This window comes from Heterodontus francisci, chromosome 10 (genome assembly GCF_036365525.1).
Source record: "Heterodontus francisci isolate sHetFra1 chromosome 10, sHetFra1.hap1, whole genome shotgun sequence".
Taxonomy (NCBI): domain Eukaryota; kingdom Metazoa; phylum Chordata; class Chondrichthyes; order Heterodontiformes; family Heterodontidae; genus Heterodontus; species Heterodontus francisci.
Window position 1 is genome coordinate 80721578 of NC_090380.1, and position 20826 is coordinate 80742403.

Genomic DNA, 20826 nt, shown 5'->3' on the forward strand with positions numbered 1-20826 from the left:
TAATATCTGTATGTGGCTCAATGTCTTATTTCATAATGCTCCTGTGAAGCGCCTTATGACGTTTTATTATATTAAGGACGTTATACAAATATAAGTTGTTTGTATTTTATGCATCACGTAATTATGGTTTTGCTTATGAAAGAAACTACTGACAAAATGACTGGTTGAATATCTCTTGATTTCATGTGTGGCAAAAGTTCATGAGCCGGGGTCAAAGGTCATTCCACCAGGCACACCAATGTTAAACAAGTGCCTGCACACATCAGGGCTGCCACTTTGAGAAACAATGCACTCTTCCTTAGATTTGTCAGCGAAGGAAGAATTGCTGTCCCATAGGTTCATGCATCAACCAAGAGGAACTTCTTGTAAATACTACTGAATTAATCTGCTCTCGTACTATAGTGTTATACTGCTTAGCAAGAACTTTTTAGTAAGTTAGGTATTGTGCGTCTTTTTATAATTTTTGGTTTATCTGGTTAGCTTTGCTGTGTAATCCTTTTTTGAAAGTTCATTATAAAATTCAAAACAGTTGTTCATTGAAGATTCATTGACAAGATAGTAGGTTAATAACGCATATTTTTAAAGTGTGGTTTCAGTTATTCTATCTCTTTGTGACAGATTTTATATTATTCAGTGGGAAAAGCTTTTCCTGCACCTGAATCTCAATTTCAAGACCGCGTTACTTGGGATGGCAATATCAACAGGAACAATGTTTCCATTATTATAACCCAATATTAATTTTAAAGACAATGGAACTTCACCTGTCTTGTGTTGAATCCACATGACATCAGTAAGACTGGTACTGAAATTTGCTTAAGAGTTGTTGAACAAGGTGAGTGGAAAATATCAGTAGTTTTAATTTTATTTTCCTGAAAATTGTGGTTTACTTGAACTCATTACAACTTGTGGCATACATACTACATTCTTGGAGCTGCTGAGATGTTAAACTTCTGCCTGTTCGGGTGGACAGGTTAAAAAAAAAATCCAACCAACATCATGGAGGAAGAGCCAGAAATTCCCCCAAATAAAAATGCTGCAGATGCTGGAAAGGTGAAACAAAAACTAAATATCAGTCTTCAGTGAAGAGAACAGCCAAGTTAACGTTTTGGGTTTTGAGAAAGTGTTTGCAGCTGAAATATTCACTTGTCTGTTCTCTTCATCAATACTGATTGACATCGGTTGCATTTGCTGTTTTTATTTAAGAAATTTTGGTGGTATTCTGGCTAAAAACCACCAAAAAACCTGATCATTCATTAATTTGCTGTTACATGAGATATTGCTATGTGCGAAATGGCTGCTAAGTTTATTTCTGAGTGTACTTCAAAGGTAATTTTATTGGTTATAAAGTGCCCTCATGACATCCTGAGAATGTAAATAAGTGATATATAACATACAAGTTGTTTCTTTTGTTTTTCTGTTTTTCAGGTTCTTTACTCAAACGTGGGGTGTCATTGCAGGCTCGGTTTTTGGAGCAATTGCAGGTTTACTGCTAATTATTGGCATAGTGTACTTTGTCAAGAGAGGATAAACCCGAAATGTTTACATGGTAATTCTTTATTATTATGCACGAGTAGCAGTAAATAATATTGTGTAAGTTTCGCAATGCCGTTAAGCTCCAGTTAAAATCTATGGTGTTTCAGTTTATTCAGGTAAGTTGCATGCTTATCCAATTTTTCCTCTTAAAGACAAAATGTTAATAGGTGAAAATGTTTGTTCAGTTTTAGTCCAATTTCTCAGAAGTGGTCAACTTTGGTGCTTTCATTTTTGTTTTGCGTGCCCTCTTTTTTGGAATCTGTGACATTGGGTACATGAAAACACAAAAGATCAAAAAAAAATCGCTCTCAATATTTTAAACCCATTTTTGAGCAAAATGCTAATTAAAAAAGCATGTACACACTGCACATTTTTCTGGATACCCCTTGTAGATTAATACTTTGAATATTTTTCATACACCTAGAACTTTATCTGGTTGTGTATTTTATGGCTCCTTGCCTTATCTTTATCCTCCTTCCCCTCTTCCCTTTATCTTTTTCTTCAAGTTGGGGATATAATTCTACATGCATCAGCAGCCACATTTTCACCACAATTCACCTCTTTCATCTGTTGGCCTAAGCAAGCGTCATCAGGCCATTCAGCCACTGAATATGATCTGCTTTCACCTGACCAGCTGCCCATGCGCTATCCACCAGCTGACCTTGGATTGTTGTTAGCAATGGAAACCATGGCTGTTTCTCTCCCTTTCTATCTAGCCAAAGGTGCTAAAGTCAATTCCAGTAGTCCCCACCCTTGTCTAAGATCAGCTGACTGGGTACAGAACAAGAATTGAACCTGGAATCTTTTCCATCTGTATGGATCAACATATATGACGCATTGCATTTACCCACTGAGGCAAAACTTTGTTATGTATTTCTATTAAATGAAATGATTAGCTTTTATTCTTTTGCCTTTAAACCAGAATTGCTAACCCTGGTATGGTTATTGGTTGTGTGGCAATCTTGTATCAATGATGCGCATAGTATACACATATTGATTGAAAGCAATCAGTATAGCTAAAATATTGCCCATAAGAGTTCAGGGTGTGAATGATAACCATATATTGTGCAAAAGATGTAACCTCTAACTTGACTCTGACTGTAATCTGTCAATATATTATAACCTGTTTTTTAAAAGCTGTATTCTCTCTCTCAGTTACTCTCTGCTCAGTCTCAAAACTTGCACATAAGCTATGGCTACCTGGATATCTAGTGAGTAAAGGACTGGCTGTTGTGCCCCCTCAATTGAATTATCTGCTAATTCTTGATGTCAAAGTTCACATGACCGTATAGACCCATTTTCTTTCCTCTTTTTATTTTGTTAAAGTACTCAATATACACTGGATACTTCTAATACCATGCACTGCTTCCTAGGTCAGTATGTTTCTAGACCAACAAGGAAGGAAACATTTCTTGATTTGGTTCTGGGAAATAAAAGGGTGGCAAATAAATGATGTGAAAATAGGAGAACAATTGGAAAATAATGACCACAAGGTCGTTCCAATGTAAGAACAAAACAGAATAACAGAGTCAAAGATAAAGGTACTGAGCTGGTAAAATATCTATCTGTGTATAATTTAAACAGCATGGGCTTGAAGTCCTCAGACAAGATCTAAAGTGTGTTTGAAATCCCCAAAATAATTATACCTACAGTGTGCAAATGTCAAAAAAATCGTTCATGTTATGAGCAATGCAATACATTACACTAGCACAACAGTGTCTCAGCAGGGCATAAAATGGATTTACGCCCATAATATTTCCCTTTACAGGCTCTTCCTGATCTTCACCATGTCATCAGGCAATCACAAACAGAAACCAGCTGTTTCCATAAAGAGATGGTACTATATAGATATAAAGTTCTCTTGGGGATTTCAAACAAATTCCACATCTTGGTTTAAAACTTCAGGTGCCATGTGTAAATTGGCAGCCATTCCAGACACAAGTCATCTACCTCCCATTCTTGCTATTCTGGACTGATTCTGATGCAGCAGTTTCCCGTTTCCTTTCCCCTCCTTCTCCAGCAGAATAAAGAATGTATAATACAGACATTAAAGCAGGTGGCATCCTATAACTTGTTGGGTTCAGTGGTGTCAGACAATCCCACAAGTGACTTTTTCTAAATTCAGGTTTACTCTCGCTGCCCTTAACTGCTGTACAATGGTGTAAACAGAGGGTGTAGCAATAGAACTCTTCTTGTGCCCTGAACCCAATATTCATGTCTTCAGATGCATTCTCCTCCAATCTCTCTGAAGGTAAATTGAGCAAACACTTGTTGAAAGCAGACATGGTATGAATTGATCAGCTTAATGCTCTCAGCAAAATGAACACGCAGTTGTGATAGGACTCAATTCAACCAATGCAGCTACTCTTCACTATACAAAATAAAGAACAAGCCATGTTTACTCACATCAGCAATAGGTTATCTTACTTAAGCAAAATAATTTATGACCATTCTCTGCTACATTACAGCCTCCTTGCTGTGGAAGCAAATGTGGGCATCTGAATTTACAGTATCCAGTTCATATGTCAAAGTGGGTGTATTGCATCTCTTGGGTTATGCTATCATATGAGTAGATATTGCACAATATGAATCAACTCAAACATGAAGGACATGGGAATCACTTCAGGGAACAACTGACACCACTGAATCCAAAAAGGTATCTACAACAGACTCCAAATTTTTAACAGAATTTAATCTAATAGATTTTAAAACATAAGTGTTTGGCCAAACAGCCTGCATCAGTGGACCAGCCTGTAGGTATAGGTGTGATAATCCTCATGTAGCATTGCAAAATTACTATGTTATACAATATGTTCAAGATGGCTCCTGGCTGGAAGCTCCCTTGCTGTTCAACTCTATCCATGGCCATCTGCTCCCATCCCTAACGTTTTCTCCCCCAATCTGCCCTCTTAAACTGTTTAAATTCCCCTGGCTCTTTAAATCAGTTCATTTTAGCCCTATCTAAAAGTTAACAGTTAGTTTAGTGTATGTTACCTGGGCCCACTGCCCTCCCCCAGCCACACCTGCTCTTTGTTTTCTCAATGAAATTGATCCGGATGAAACTGACGAGCACAGCTGCCGATACTTCAATCTCCGATCCTGCTGTCTTCACAGTCCAGAGTGTCTGCAGCCACGGCATGCGGTAAGTCCATTGAGGTGAAGAAGGAGCTGCGGGACCCGAGAGAAGTCCTGTGAAAAGGTGCCCCGAACACCCAAAACATCCACGAACGGCCCCCCCGGCCGCAACTTCAAAGCGCCCGCGGGAGATGGCTCGGAGAGCATCTGCAGCGCACTGTCGGCAATGCTGCATGCCTTTATTTAAACCACTGCAGAAAAAAAAAAACCCTTAGCAAATGTAATCACCTCTAAGTCTGCCAAATGATGCTTCACCTCCCGAAGGACGTGGATGAGCTTTCCGGACGTCGATGGTGGGCACTGAGGAAATGGCTTATTACCTGCACCAGATTCCACCCCCCCTCCCCCCCCCCCCTTTACCCCCCCCACCCCCGTCCCCTTCCCTGCTCCACCCTCTCAGCTCACCCCCTCACAACCCCGTCCCAGCCCGCCCCCCCCTCGCACCATCTTCACCCCGCACCCCCTTCCCCTGCACCCCCCCCCCACCCCCTCCCTCTACCCCTCCCCCTTGCATCCCCTCCTCCCACCGGCACCATCCTACACCTGTGTAGGGGCCCCAACAACCCCACTGCCTTGTGGGCGTCTCGGGAGAGACCAAGGCTAAGGGAGTAAACCCTAACAGAAAATCCGGAGCGGAACCCAGTAGGCGGTCATGTGTCACCTTTGGCATGTTTCCGGCAGTTCCTGCAGCCATACTGGTGCCAAACGTCGTGTCCTGCACTCCTTTTGACCCCACCAGAAAGGCCGAGAGGGGGGTTTTGACGACTAGGCAACTCTCAACCTCCATAAATTTGCCCAGGCATGCGCCATGGAGAGGTCACTCCATAGTTGCCTCACAGCGACTAAAACAACACGGAAGGCAGCAGTTACGGGTTATAAGTCCAGATAAATTGGCGTAGAAACTGGGCGCCACGGGTTGCCTTTGTCGGTGGGAGAGGTCATTGCACCTCACTGGACAGCTACCGCCCGCCTCAAACCGGGCAGCCCCCGGTCAATAAGGTTCTGTCCCGCCACAGTCTGCCTGCTTCAATGGGTGCTTGGAGCTCAGGGTCATTGCCCGAAAGGTGGACTGATACACCGCACCAAACAACACGAAAAAAGGAAAGAAGGTACCAGCCCTTCGCTTTGCAAGCTGGAACGTCAGAACTATGTGTCCTGGCCTGTCGGAAGACCTTACACAAATCAACGATTCTCGGAAGACCGCCATCATTAACAACGAGCTCAGTAGATTCAATGTGGACATTGCAGCACTTCAGGAGACTCGCCTCCCCGCGAGTGGCTCTCTAGCAGAGCAAGACTACACCTTCTTCTGGCAGGGCAGGGATCCTGAAGAACCAAGACAGCATGGAGTGGGCTTCGCCATCAGAAACTCCTTGCTCAGCATGATAGAGCCTCCCTCAAATGGCTCGGAACGCATACTGTCCATCCGACTGCTCACCACCTCTGGTCCAGTACACCTACTCAGCATCTATGCTCCAACACTCTGCTCCCCACCTGAAGCTAAAGACCAGTTCTATGAACAACTCCATAACATCATTAGCAGCATCCCCAACACCGAACACCTATTCCTGCTGGGGGACTTTAACGCCAGGGTTGGGGCCGACCATGACTCATGGCCCTCCTGCCTTGGGCGCTATGGCATTGGAAGGATGAATGAGAATGGACAGAGACTGCTTGAGTTGTGTACCTATCATAACCTCTGCATCACCAACTCGTTCTTTCACACTAAACCCTGTCACCAGGTTTCATGGAGGCACCCAAGATCACGTCGTTGGCACCAGCTAGACCTCATTGTCACAAGGCGAGCCTCTTTAAACAGTGTTCAAATCACACGCAGCTTCCACAGTGCGGACTGCGACACCGACCACTCCCTGGTGTGCAGCAAGGTTAGACTCAGACCAAAGAAGTTGCATCATTCCAAGCAGAAGGGCCACCCGCGCATCAACACGAGCAGAATTTCTCACCCACAGCTGTTACAAAAATTTCTAAATTCACTTGTAACAGCCCTTCAAAACACTCCCACGGGGGATGCTGAGACCAAGTGGGCCCACATCAGAGACGCCATCTATGAGTCAGCTTTGACCACCTACGGCAAAAGTGCGAAGAGAAATGCAGACTGGTTTCAATCTCATAATGAAGAGCTGGAACCTGTCATAGCCGCTAAGTGCATTGCACTTTTGAACTACAAGAAAGCCCCCAGCGATTTAACATCCGCAGCACTTAAAGCAGCCAGAAGTACTGCACAAAGAACAGCTAGGCGTTGCGCAAACGACTACTGGCAACACCTATGCAGTCATATTCAGCTGGCCTCAGACACCGGAAACATCAGAGGAATGTATGATGGCATGAAGAGAGCTCTTGGGCCAACCATCAAGAAGATCACCCCCCTCAAATCTAAATCGGGGGACATAATCACTGACCAACGCAAACAGATGGACCGCTGGGTTGAGCACTACCTAGAACTGTACTCCAGGGAGAATGCTGTCACTGAGACTGCCCTCAATGCAGCCCAGCCTCTACCAGTCATGGATGAGCTGGACATACAGCCAACCAAATCGGAACTCAGTGATGCCATTGATTCCCTAGCCAGCGGAAAAGCCCCTGGGAAGGACAGCATTACCCCTGAAATAATCAAGAGTGCCAAGCCTGCTATACTCTCAGCACTACATGAACTGCTATGCCTGTGCTGGGACGAGGGAGCAGTACCCCAGGACATGCGCGATGCCAACATCATCACCCTCTATAAAAACAAAGGTGACCGCGGTGACTGCAACAACTACCGTGGAATCTCCCTGCTCAGCATAGTGGGGAAAGTCTTTGCTCGAGTCGCTCTGAACAGGCTCCAGAAGCTGGCCGAGCGCGTCTACCCTGAGGCACAGTGTGGCTTTCGTGCAGAGAGATCGACTATTGACATGCTGTTCTCCCTTCGTCAGATACAGGAGAAATGCCGTGAACAACAGATGCCCCTCTACATTGCTTTCATTGATCTCACCAAAGCCTTTGACCTCGTCAGCAGACGTGGTCTCTTCAGACTACTAGAAAAGATCGGATGTCCACCAAAGCTACTAAGTATCATCACCTCATTCCATGACAATATGAAAGGCACAATTCAACATGGTGGCTCCTCATCAGAGCCCTTTCCTATCCTGAGTGGTGTGAAACAGGGCTGTGTTCTCGCACCCACACTTTTTGGGATTTTCTTCTCCCTGCTGCTTTCACATGCGTTCAAATCCTCTGAAGAAGGAATTTTCCTCCACACAAGATCAGGGGGCAGGTTGTTCAACCTTGCCCGTCTAAGAGCGAAGTCCAAAGTACGGAAAGTCCTCATCAGAGAACTCCTCTTTGCTGACGATGCTGCTTTAACATCTCACACTGAAGAATGCCTGCAGAGTCTCATCGACAGGTTTGCGTCTGCCTGCAATGAATTTGGCCTAACCATCAGCCTCAAGAAAACGAACATCATGGGGCAGGATGTCAGAAATGCTCCATCCATCAATATTGGCGACCACGCTCTGGAAGTGGTTCAAGAGTTCACCTACCTAGGCTCAACTATCACCAGTAACCTGTCTCTAGATGCAGAAATCAACAAGCGCATGGGCAAGGCTTCCACTGCTATGTCCAGACTGGCCAAGAGAGTGTGGGAAAATGGCGCACTGACACGGAACACAAAAGTCCGAGTGTATCAGGCCTGTGTCCTCAGTACCTTGCTCTACGGCAGCGAGGCCTGGACAACGTATGCCAGCCAAGAGCGACGTCTCAATTCATTCCATCTTCGCTGCCTTCGGAGAATACTTGGCATCAGGTGGCAGGACTATATCTCCAACACAGAAGTCCTTGAAGCAGCCAACACCCCCAGCTTATACACACTACTGAGTCAGCGGCGCTTGAGATGGCTTGGCCATGTGAGCCGCATGGAAGATGGCAGGATCCCCAAAGACACATTGTACAGCGAGCTCGCCACTGGTATCAGACCCACCGGCCGTCCATGTCTCCGTTATAAAGACGTCTGCAAACGCGACATGAAATCGTGTGACATTGATCACAAGTCGTGGGAGTCAGTTGCCAGCATTCGCCAGAGCTGGCGGGCAGCCATAAAGACAGGGCTAAATTGTGGCGAGTCGAAGAGACTTAGTAGTTGGCAGGAAAAAAGACAGAGGCGCAAGGGGAGAGCCAACTGTGCAACAGCCCCAACAAACAAATTTCTCTGCAGCACCTGTGGAAGAGCCTGTCACTCCAGAATTGGCCTTTATAGCCACTCCAGGCGCTGCTTCACAAACCACTGACCACCTCCAGGCGCGTATCCATTGTCTCTCGAGATAAGGAGGCCCAAAAGAAAGAAATACAATATGAAGTGTGTTACTAATGAAAGAAGTGTATGTTACTAATAGTAGATGGCATTTAATTTACACTACGGTACTATCAGATCATATAACCAGAAACAGATTAGGTTTTTGTATTGCAGTGGCACTAATCATTGCAGTAGTGGTTTGTATGTTGTTCTGGGGAAAAAATGATTAGCCAATTTAGCTTTTTTGTCAGTAGGGTTCTTTTTAATCAGAAGACTTTCATTTCGACAATAGATACTCCTATAGCAGCTGTCTGCATTAAAAAGTAATTGAATGTCACAGCGGTCAAATCTCAATAGTTAAGTCCAGCCCCGAAGAGGTTGCATCTTTCTCTGGTTTCCTTGGCATCAGTTCATGAATCAATTGCTAAATGTGACTTCATTACAGTTTACTGTTTAGTCCTGTGTTCAGTGCTCCCTGTAAGCTACACAACTGCACAATAACCCAAAAGTCCTTGCGCAAGCATGGCCAATAAAAAAAATTTAAAGGGGCCATGCACTTAAATAAATCACCCGCATACCCCAAAAATAAAAAGTGGGTACATTGTCTGTGGTTCTAAGTACTTAAATGTTAAGTATATTTTGGAATGACCAACTATAATGCTATTAATACAAATAATGTATGAATACAAATGTTTAGCCCCTGATGGGCATGTTGTGATTTTCTTTTTGTTTCTAGATTTTGAACAAGTTTTTTTTTCTCCCTCATCCTAAAAATGAAATTATTTTGGTATTTCTCTACACTAACAACTTGTCTAAGCTCGAATTTTGGTAATTTAGCTACTATCATGATACAGCCTTTCAGTATCAGCTAATAGTTACCTGAAGCCATTTAATTAGCTGTCATAATAAAAGCAAAATACTGCGGATGCTGGAAATCTGAAATAAAAACAAGAAATGCTGGAAATACTCAGCAGGTCTGGCAGCATCTGTGGAGAGAGTAACAGAGTTAACGTTTCAGGTCAGTGACCCTTCTTCAGAACTAGCAAATATTAGAAATGTAAAAGGTTGTAAGCAAGTAAAGCGGGGGTGGGGCAAGAGATAACAAAGGAGAAGATGTAAATAGGACAAGGTCACAGAATAGCTGACCAGAAGGTCACGGAACAAAGGCAACATATGTTAATAGTGTGTTGAAAGACAGCTGTCACCCTGGCTAGTAGATGAAGTGCCAGAGAAAAATGGGTCTTTTTATTTCAACGGTAAGAGCAGTGTCAAAGGAAAAGTCTCTGGTTCAAAATGCCCAACTTTTTGATTAGTAAATTTGAAATAGCAGTGATGAGCAGTGCTGAAGATTTAAAATCAGGTTTAATCTGTCTGGTGAGCTACTATTTTTAACAATTGAATTTTCCATTTCTTAACCTTGTTGCTTATTTAGTGCAGATGGATTAGTTTAATTTATGTTGGACATGTGGGAAGGTGTAACCAAATCACACGCTGACCAATTGGTTATTTTTAATAGAACTCTTTAGTGATTCAAACACTGGTGCCAAGGCTCCTGAAGTTGCAAATATGGTACCTCTGTCTTTCTCCTTGACTGGCAATCCAAAATCTGTTTGGATATTTATTAAGAGCAAACCAATCTCCTCAGGATGGTACCTACTAGGCAGTAGAACAAGCCATTATTGGAGAGGGTGGGAAGGACATGGCTTCCGTGAGTGCATCTTCTGACAACTGGTGATATCCATTGTTCTTTTAAAATTTAGTTCTTGCGCATGGCCTTTATTTTTAGTGCGCGGCCCATATAATTTTTTTTTGTGTAGCCTCATATATGCATTATTTCTCTCAGAACAAGGCCTGCATGGTATTATTCAAGCTGTTGCAAGGCTATGCACCCGTGTAGCTTGGCGAGAACATTAGTAATATCCTGTACACTTGAAACAATGTTTTCATTCCAAAACTGAAAAATGATAGCCATTCTTGAGTGACTTTCTGGCAATATTTTCTGTAAGCCATGCAAACACACAGCAAACCGCAAGTTGCCACGCACAAATTGGCCCCTTAAAGTTAGCATGCGTGCGCGGTCATACAAAAAGTTTAAAGGGCCACACCAAATCACCTGCGCACTACAAAAAAACTTGGAGGGAAAGCTGCTTAATGTTTGTATTATGATTTTCTTGTTGACGTTGAGCCCCAACTTTTTCAACTAATTTCTAGTGCAGAATTTTAACAAATGCATAAAGTTCATTTAAGTTATGTTCTTTCCCCCTCCCCCTCACACCTTATTCCCTCAAAACAATTCTATAGAATTAATCAAATCGGACTTGCCCTTCGCAAATCCATGTTGCCTATCAGTAGTCAGTCCCTGCCTTTCTAAATCGATTTATTTTATCTGGAATTATAGTCTCTCGTTATTTTTCTATTGACATAAAGTTAACCAGTCGATAGTAACTAGCTTATCCTTTTCCTGTATTTGAACAGACCTATGGCACCCACCAGTCTATTGGCACTGCTCCAGTCTTCATTAAATTTTGAAAAGTCATTGTCTGGCCCTCTTCATTATTCTGAGACTTGTACCATTTAATCATGGACCCTCAGTCCCCTATCTGTTTCCTGTTGGATGCATAAATCTATGGTGACCCTTCTATTTCTTCTGTCTACAAGCTTTTGAAAATGTCTCTTGCTCTCCTGTGAAGACTGAAGCAAAGTATTAATTTAAGCAACCCTGCTTTCCTTAGCTATCATAATCTCACTGCTTGCCATCTTTGCTTGTACAGGTAAAAAGTATTGAATGCATTGTTAAAATTGGAGATTAATAATCTTCTTCTGTATTCTTCCAGTCTATTTCTAGTTAAAGTTCCCTATTATCACCTCCATATACCTCCCTCAACGGTGTGCAGATTTTCTTGTCAATTGACAATATGACATTATGTAAAGGACAAACAGTATTGCAACATGCATCTTCTTTATTCTTTAGCTCAACCCACAGAAACTTTAAGTCCATCCATATAGTAAAGGTATTCATTCTAATGTACAGTTCCCACCTGTCACACTTCCTGTGTCACGATTTAGTCACACATGGATGCAATGTCAGAGTATTACTTTTTAATTAAGGTACTTATATTTTTAAATTCCCCAATGTGGTGTTGTACTTCACCAAGCTCTGTTTCCAAAGTCCATTGCTCTAGGTAGCACTTCAGGTAATGTATCTGAGTCATATGGGCCCCCCCCACCCAACCCCACCTTGATAAACAAGGGGCTGGAAGGTTATCAGGGGTAGGTGGAAATGTGGAGCAAACAGTTCAGCCATGAACATATTGAATAGCGGTGCAGGCTCGAAGGGCCAAGTGGCCTACTGCTGCTCCTAATTTGTATGTTTGTATGAAAAACTCATTTCTGTGAATGGGTGATCTTATTTGGAGTAGCAGTAAAGGAATCAATACCTTCAAGAGGGGAGAAAGTTGTGGAAAGTAGAGTGAAATTAGTTTCAGGGAAGAACCTGTTGGTTCCAAAAGTTAGAATAAAAAGTTCTTGATTTTCCTTCTCTTAAACGACTACTTTAAAGATCCAGAAGTGTCCTAGTTGTGTTAAGAGTACCATGTTCTGTGCAAGCTCTGCTCAAAAGCAAACCAAACCAATTATAACTGGTACACTGTATGTAGTGATGTACAGCATAAGTAAAAATTTGAAAAGCGGTGTATTTAATTGAAAAAGATCTGTTTACCAGAAAGGCAAATTAGTGGTTTGCATTTTTGTTTTCTGTAAGATATTGAATATGGTATTATGATGTGGTGCCAGAAAATCAATACGTGTGACTAAAAGAATTGATGCATGCAGACTTGAACATTTTTGTATAAAAGCAGTTGTTGAAATTGAGGAAATTTACATATTAATTTGAGTTCTACTGTTAATTGCTACATGATCCATAATTCAGAATATTGTCATGATTGATTTTCCTTGAATAATTTCTCTATGTAATTCAGTGGATATGAGAAGAGCTGATCCTGAATACCAGTGGCCAAAATTCAGCAAAATTCTAAAGGTTAATACTTGTTTAGTACTGCACTAGGGATGTATAAACCTAAACTGCTTGTGCATGAGAAATGTGTGGTTTAAAATCTAATGCTAGCATTAAAACCAGAAGCCTAAGTTTAAATTGTATTTTGTGTGAAATTTTCTGACCTGCTGTAGAGAGGTTTGTCATTTAGATTGAGAAATGTGGGCGAAGTAGTCTAATCTCCTCTGTGACTTCTGCTAGACTAATGTATGAATGGCATTGGGTGCTTGAGTGGAAACAGCGTGATAGGCTAGATTGCAGAGGAGAATGGACAAAAAATTATTAAAATAAAATAGGAATTGAACAGAACATACCTCCATAGGAATCCGTGCTGTAATTTATGCCAACTTAATTCAGTTAAGCAGAGATTTGCATTTAAGCAAATAATTTTGCAATCTGTTCATGGACTTCAAAAGTTGCAAGTTGAAGTTTAACATTCTAGGAATAAATCATTACTTCATTATTTTCTTCTTATAGCTTAAAAATGAAAATTGCAAGTTTTCACACCATTAATATGATACACAGCTAGACAAATCTAAGCATAACCAACAATAGGGCGGCACAGTGGCGCAGTGGTTAGCACTGCAGCCTCACAGCTCCAGCGACCCGGGTTCAATTCTGGTACTGCCTGTGTGGAGTTTGCAAGTTCTCCCTGTGTTTGCGTGGGTTTCCTCCAGGTGCTCCGGTTTCCTCCCACATGCCAAAGACTTGCAGGTTGATAGGTAAATTGACCATTAGCAATTGCCCCTAGTGTAGGTAGGTGGTAGGGACATATAGGGACAGGTGGGGATGTGGTAGGAATATGGGATTAGTGTAGCATTAGTATAAATGGGTGGTTCATGGTCGGCACAGACTCGGTGGGCCGAAGGGCCTGTTTCAGTGCTGTATCTCTAAACTAAACTAATATTTTTTTTAAAATCTGAAGGCCAGAAGTAAAGTGAGAAAATACTTTTTGGATTTAGTTTATTTCAAAATATTGTTTCTTTCTTTGTTTTAATGCAATTTTTATTGTTTTGATCCCCTTCATCATGATTTGGAGTTGTAAAACTTCCTTGGGAGGAAAAATGTAATGGATATTTACTTCCCTAAAGAGCCAATTTGTGAATGCTGTCCACCATCTCCTGACATGTCATAGCATTTTGTAGTCCTGGAGGACAGTAAATTGCCACTACTTTTCGGAAAGTAATAGAGCATTCTGATTTTTGATACCAATTGTGCTTTTTCAAAAAATATTTCTAGAATTTGTTACTTGATTTTATTATAGAATCACATGCAATGTCTTTTAAGGCTACTTCTTAAAGTATAACATTAATTTGATTTTCAAATAGTTTGGGGCTTGTTTCTCAAAATTTAAACTTCTTTTCAGTCATTCCCATTTGTGTGTCTCATTGTCTCTTGGTCTACCAATGTCACTGTCAAAGCCCTGATTCAATATTAAGAATAATGGTGAGGCTATCAGCACTCATCATTAGGGCCCTACCAAATTCACAGTCAAACTTTACAATTTTCACGGTCACTGTATTCTAGTTTCACATATTTCAATTGCAAATTTCACTGTGTCGTAACAAACCATGAAAATGATCTATTTAAAACAAAAAATAGACAAAGGTTTCTGGTTTCAAATAGCATTTATTGTATAGTCAACAACTATTGTAAAAAGTTGACTATAAACAGGTCACATTCTTTACTCATTGAAGTCAGTGGTTGAATGTGAGCATGGAGCAAGCTGCAACTGTCTCTTTCTCCACTCCATGTCTCTACATTGTGAACATCTGTCCATGTTTAGACACAGATTTCTCCTTGTCCACAGAGTTTGTTGGAATTGTCAGATAGTACAGTGCTAGCCTTGCAAGGTGGGAGATTCTGCATTCCACAGAATTCCAAAGCACAGGCAAAATGCAATCTGCTTCTTTTGTAATGCTTTTAAAAGCAGGAATCTCCAGACTACAGTTCTTGTCAAAGCCAGGAGTTGCATCAAACAAGTTCAAATCCACCATCAACAGATACATTTGTGCAGGGTCAAAGGTACGCACAACTTTCAGGAACGCCGCAGAAGGTTGTTGAAACCTCTGAGCCGTTTTTCTTCACCACCTGACTTGTTCTCGTAGCAGTAATATTCTTTGATCTTTTTTGTCATGCAGGAAAGCACCTGTTGAGCACGGGTATCTGATTCAGTGTCATAAGAGTGTTCATTTGACTGTGCTTCAGCCATTACTTTATTGTAAGCTTTGTGGATTGTGATGTGTCAAGATTCAAACCAAGTGTTACAACCAAGGTAGGAGGAGTGCACTGTTTATTCTAGTCCCACTTCTCCACAGGTCACAACATATATTTAAATTTTCCCACTTACCGATACGGTCAACCATATTTTTCCCAGAATAAAACACACCAACCAGGTTTCTTTAATGAACAACAAAATTATCAGTTTATTATAAAAAAAAGTCTCAATAATTAAGTAAAACATACACAGACAAATTGAAATATTAAAGCCCCTTATTTATCTTAGCCCCTAACACACACGCTGGTTAACCAGGAAGATAAAAGGGATTTTTGTTTATAGCGCTATTACAAAGGAAACAGAAGGGGGGAAAAACTTAGGCTGAAAAGAAGGTCTGGAAAGATGTCCTTTGTTTGGTTTGATGTACCAAATGCATATAGACAGCTGTCAATGGGATCTTCCTAGAACAGTTCCTTCCAGGCAATGTTCAAGATCAGTTTGAGTAGGCTTCCGAGAAGTGCAGCTACAGAGGCTTCAGATAGGTCTTACAGCAAAGATACAGCAACAAGGGTTTTCAGTTTCCACACATTCGATACACAGAGTTTCTTCAAATATGCAGGGTTTCTTCAAATACAGGAGAAAATAGGAATCTGACACACTGGAAATGCAGGATTTTTTTTTTGAGAGACAGCGCTGGGTCTTCTATGGCAGGCAAAAACCAACTGTCTGTTGTAACAGTTCAAACTTAAACTAAAAACATTCCTGAAGTCAAGCCTTCTGACCCCTAAAAAATCTTGACCTGTCACTTCTTTGTAAAAAGATCCCCACATCGAAAACAACCCCTGCTGGGTGATTATCCACAGACAGATGCCTTACAGTAAGATAAAAGCAAAATACTGCGGATGCTGGAAATCTGAAACAAAAACAAGAAATGCTGGAATCACTCAGCAGGTCTGGCAGCATCTGTGGAAAGAGAAGGGTCACTGACCCGAAACGTTAACTCTGCTTCTCTTTCCACAGATGCTGCCAGACCTGCTGAGTGATTCCAGCATTTCTTGTTTTTGTTGCCTTACAGTAAGACTTGTTTACAAGCCAAATCCAGGAACCTTCTGTTGACTTCTTTAAAAAAAAAACACAAAGTTCAGCATCTCTTCAAAATTTCAGATGAATTAATGTCCATAAGTCAACTGTAAGTCTTTAAAACATATTTTACAAAAGAAATAGAAGCAATCTCGTAACTCAGGTAATTAAATCCATCAGTCTTATAGCATTCTTGGCAACAACCTACATTTCCTCATTAAGCTGAGCATTGTTTAGAAGGGTTACAATGTCTGTTATAACCTATGTTTTCAGTGTCAGTATGAGCTCTTCTGAGACGAAGTCTTGAGTAGTATTTCAGGTGGGCTGCATGATCCTGTATTGCCCGAAACCAAGAATTCCAATGTGTAATTACTAGCTCTGGAGGAAGGGCACTGTTTTGTTCCCCAATTTCAGCCACATTTGCAATGTGTTGCCTGTATTGAAGCTTGTGGTTAGGGCTGTGTTTGTAGATCTTTTTAATGTAGCTGACCAGTTTGTTGGCTTTACCAAGCTTGCTTTTCCACAGCTCACTGATGAGAAATTATATGTGCATTACATGTAATTTTTTTATGTTTCATGGGATGTGGGTGTCTGGCAAGGCCAGCATTTGTTGCCCATCCCTAATTGCCCTTGAGAAGGTGATAGTGAGCTGCTTTCTTGAACTGCTGCAGTCCATCTGTTGCAGGTACACCCACAGTGCTGTTAGGGAGGGAGTTCTAGGACTTTGAAGGAACAGCAATACATTTCCAAGTCAGGATGATGTGTGCTTTGGAGGGGAACTTGCAGATGATGATGTTCTCATGCATGCCCTTGTCCTTCAAGGTGGAAGAGGTCATGTGTTTGGAAGGTGCTGTCAAAGGAGGTGTGGTGAGTTTCTGCAGCACATGTTGTATATGGTACACAGTGCTGCCACTGTGCATTGATGGTGGAGGGAGTGAATGTTTAAGGTGCTGGATGGGGTGCCGATCAAGTGGTCTGCTTTGTCCTGGATGGTGTTGAGCTTGCTGAGTGTTGTTGGAGCTTCACTCATCCAGGCAAGTGGAGAGTATTCTATGAAACTCCTGACTTGTGCCTTCTAGATGGTGGACAGGCTTTGGGGAGTCAGGAGTTACTGTCCACAGAATTCCCAGCTTCTGTCTGGCTCTTGCAGCCACCGTTTTTATGTGATTGCTCCAGTTCAGTTTCTGATCAATGGTAACCCTCAGGATGTTAATGGTAATGCCATTGAAAGTCAAGGGGAGATGGTTAGATTCTCTCTTGTTGGAGATTGTCATTGCCTAGCAATTGTGTGGCATGAATGTTACTTGCCACATCAGCCCAAGCCTGAGTGTTGTCCAGATCTTGCTGCATATGGACACGGACTGCTTCAGTATCTGAGGAGTTGCAAATGGTGCTGAAAATTGTACGATCATCAGCGAGCATCTCCACTTCTGCCCTTATGATGGAGGGAAGATCATTGATGAAGCATTAGGTTTTACACCTTGGTTTGAAAGATTTTGTCATGTATGTTGCATTGTCACTAATTAAAGCAGACACTTTAGGATTTAGGATTTAGATATACAGCACTGAAACAGGCCCTTTGGCCCACCGAGTCCCACCGAGTCTGTGCCGACCATTAACCACCCATTTATACTAATCCTACACTAATCCCATATTTCTACCACATCCTCACCTGTCCTTATATTCCCCTACCACCTACCTATACTAGTGGCAATTTATAATGGCCAATTCACCTATCAACCTGCAAGTCTTTTGGCTGTGGGAGGAAACCGGAGCACCCGGAGGAAACCCACGCTGACACAGGGAGAACTTGCAAACTCCACACAGGCAGTACCCAGAATTGAACCCGGGTCGCTGGAGCTGTGAGGCTGCGGTGCTAACCACTGCGCCACTGTGCCGCCTTGAAATCTGCACTATATTTTGAAAAGGTTTTGATTATTGCTTGGCAGACTGGTGTAATTAACAGCTTCTAAGTAGACGTACTCTGCAAGCACTGTTGTTAGCTTTCCTGACTGTATGGGCTGGATTTTATCTTAGGCGGATGTGAAAGTCAGTGGCAAACCCGCTTCCGCCTAGCCCGGGGATCTGTCCCGCATTTTACGCGTCCCCGGGCTTTAAGTGTCACAAGGCGGGACTTCCCCCCCACCCCCCCCCCCACCTGAGGGAGGAGATCCCGCCTCAGTGAGCTGCCGGCCAATCAGTGGGCCAGCAGCTCAGTCTCCGGGAGCAATGGCCATTGTTGGGACTGCAACCCAGCTGATGCCAGGGACCCTGGAGGGAAGGTAAATTGGGGTTGCTTCACCACGGGAATTGGTCCTTCCCTGGTGAGGCTGGAGTGGTCGTTTGGGGGGAGGGGGTTGTCTTGGGTCCCGGGGATGGGTTGGGAGGCAGGGGTGGCCCTCAATTCGAGCACCCTGTGCCTGACTACCATGCCCCCCTGCCCCTGGGGTGTGGAAAGGCCAGAAGCTATCGCTGGGCGGCCTTTCACGTCCCCAGCACGCCCGCTTGCCACAGGTAAAATACCCGTGGAGGTGGGCGAGGGCCCTTAAGTGGCTGTTACGTGGCCACTTAAGGGCCTTGATTGGCCTCGGGGGGGCGGGCCATTTCCCACCCCCTGCCCAACGCCGTAAACTTGGCTGGAAGCGGAAGTGAGGCGGGTAGGCCTCCCGGAGCCTCCCGCTCAACTTTACGTTGCCCCCACGCCACCACCGTTGGGGCAGTGTAAAATTCAGCCCTATGTCTTCGGCCTTGCCAGACATAAAATCAAACAAAACATGCAGCAAATAGTTGCCTTGCTCATCAGTGGACCCATCACAAATAATTACAAAAGACTCACATGCATTATTCTGAGACTTCATCTCCTCACAATTTGTAACAAAAGGCTTTGTCAGGTAGTCCTATCGTAGTTTATTTGCACTTGGCAAGCAACCCCATTTTGGATATTAGGTTTAATAAATACCTGTAGCTTTGGGTGATCAAGTTTTTCCAATGGTATGTTGGCGCTTGCAGAAACATCTCAAGTTCCATTGTAACCAACTGTCAATTTTCTGAGCTCTCTGTCCACTCTTAAAAAGAGATGAAATCATTTTTTTTTTTGGCAGTGTCAATTTCTCTTTCTGCTGCGATGGCTTTTGCACTCTTAAGTGGCGCTGAACCATTGCTTGCCGTGTGTGATCCAACGAAATATTGTACAAAATGGTATACCACCATCAGCATGCAGAATTTGGCTTCCAAATTCTTTCACTTGATGTGTTGCATTGATACTTGTGGTTGTTTTGAATTGCTCATTCTGGCATTCTCGTTTGTTTGCTATACACTTGAGACAGCGACTCTCAAAACTGCACTGGAAGCTGTCCCTCATCTACCAGTCAGTGTGTTGAGCCTTGTGTCAATCAGTAAAACACGCGACACAAAATGGCCAATTTCACGAAAGAACCAAAATTTCAGGGTCCTTGACGCATTTTTCATGGCCATGAATTTGATCTGTGCTACTCATCATTAATGGCCAGTACTTTGCAATCGCCTGCAAAGGAATGGTGATTTTGATTTTGCACTACTGGAGAGAAAATGTTTGTTCTACAAATTGTTTTTCTGCAAATGTGTATCAGCAAGTACTGTGATTTTTGTAGAAAACTGTGACAAAACTATTTCCTAATCTTTTCCAATTTTTAAATTATGGTACCATTATGACCAAGATGTTTTCATAGCATCAGCTTGGATACCTCTGGTGCCAAAATTCATTCATATAACATCAGTATACCTCAATTCTAAATTTAATTGTGGAGTTTGGAGCTCCTCTAATACAGTATAACTGTATTTGGCAGTTGGCTGCCTGGGATACACGTGCAACACAATTTCTGACAGACCTCCATCAGTGCCAGAGGGCGTTCTTTGCTGTGATTAGTGTGAGCTTATTACATCCAAAGCTTTCAGTTACCACTTTTTGCATTATGAGATGATGGCACAGAATTGGTGCTGAGATGTGCCAACCATCTGTTCTGTCCCACTCTGCCACTGCTGGAAGGCATCTTCTCTCAAAATTATTGATTTGGTTGAACATATTTTGATGGGTTTATGAGATCTTGAATCTTATGCTATCACGATGCAGCATTGCAGTGCTAACAAAAGCTTGCTGCATGTTGTCACTGATATGAATTTCTTCCTTTTTCTTTTTAGCTATTTTATGGATGATTGATGTCACTTAAGTAGTTTGTTAGCTGTTACAGAAGTGTTGAAAAGTCATTATTGCAAATGCATTGTGATTGGCTGTATCTGTTCACTAACATAAAAACATCTGTCTTTGAAGAATTTTTCATTTCAATTTGATGCATTCCTGCATAGTGATTCATGACTGTGGGAGAAGAAATGAGGACTGTGCATTTTTGGTGAGAAGAAGAATTCCTGTTTTTGTAGCAGATAGAGGTGAAGCCATGCACATTAAGGTTTGTGTTTTGCTGCACAAACAAAATTTGCATTGATGTATTTTACCATCCTGTGCAACTACCCAAAGCTTCAGTCTTA

General features: G+C 42.4%; 1 protein-coding gene across 5 annotated transcripts in view; it reads left to right on the top strand.

Moving 5' to 3' along the window:
• Positions 1 to 20826, top strand: part of LOC137374571 (transgelin-3-like) — an 83694-nt gene that overhangs the window by 15172 nt on the left and 47696 nt on the right. For 3 of the 5 annotated variants that reach the window (XM_068040864.1, XM_068040863.1, XM_068040866.1), the window contains 2 exons: positions 619 to 832; positions 1426 to 1546. The exons of 1 other annotated variant lie outside the window; for it this stretch is intronic. In XM_068040864.1, the coding sequence (XP_067896965.1) occupies positions 1544 to 1546 (3 nt within the window). In that variant the 5' untranslated portion in view covers positions 619 to 832; positions 1426 to 1543. The remainder of the gene's footprint in view (positions 1 to 618; positions 833 to 1425; positions 1547 to 20826) is intronic. One more of the 5 variants, XM_068040865.1, reaches the window with a different exon arrangement.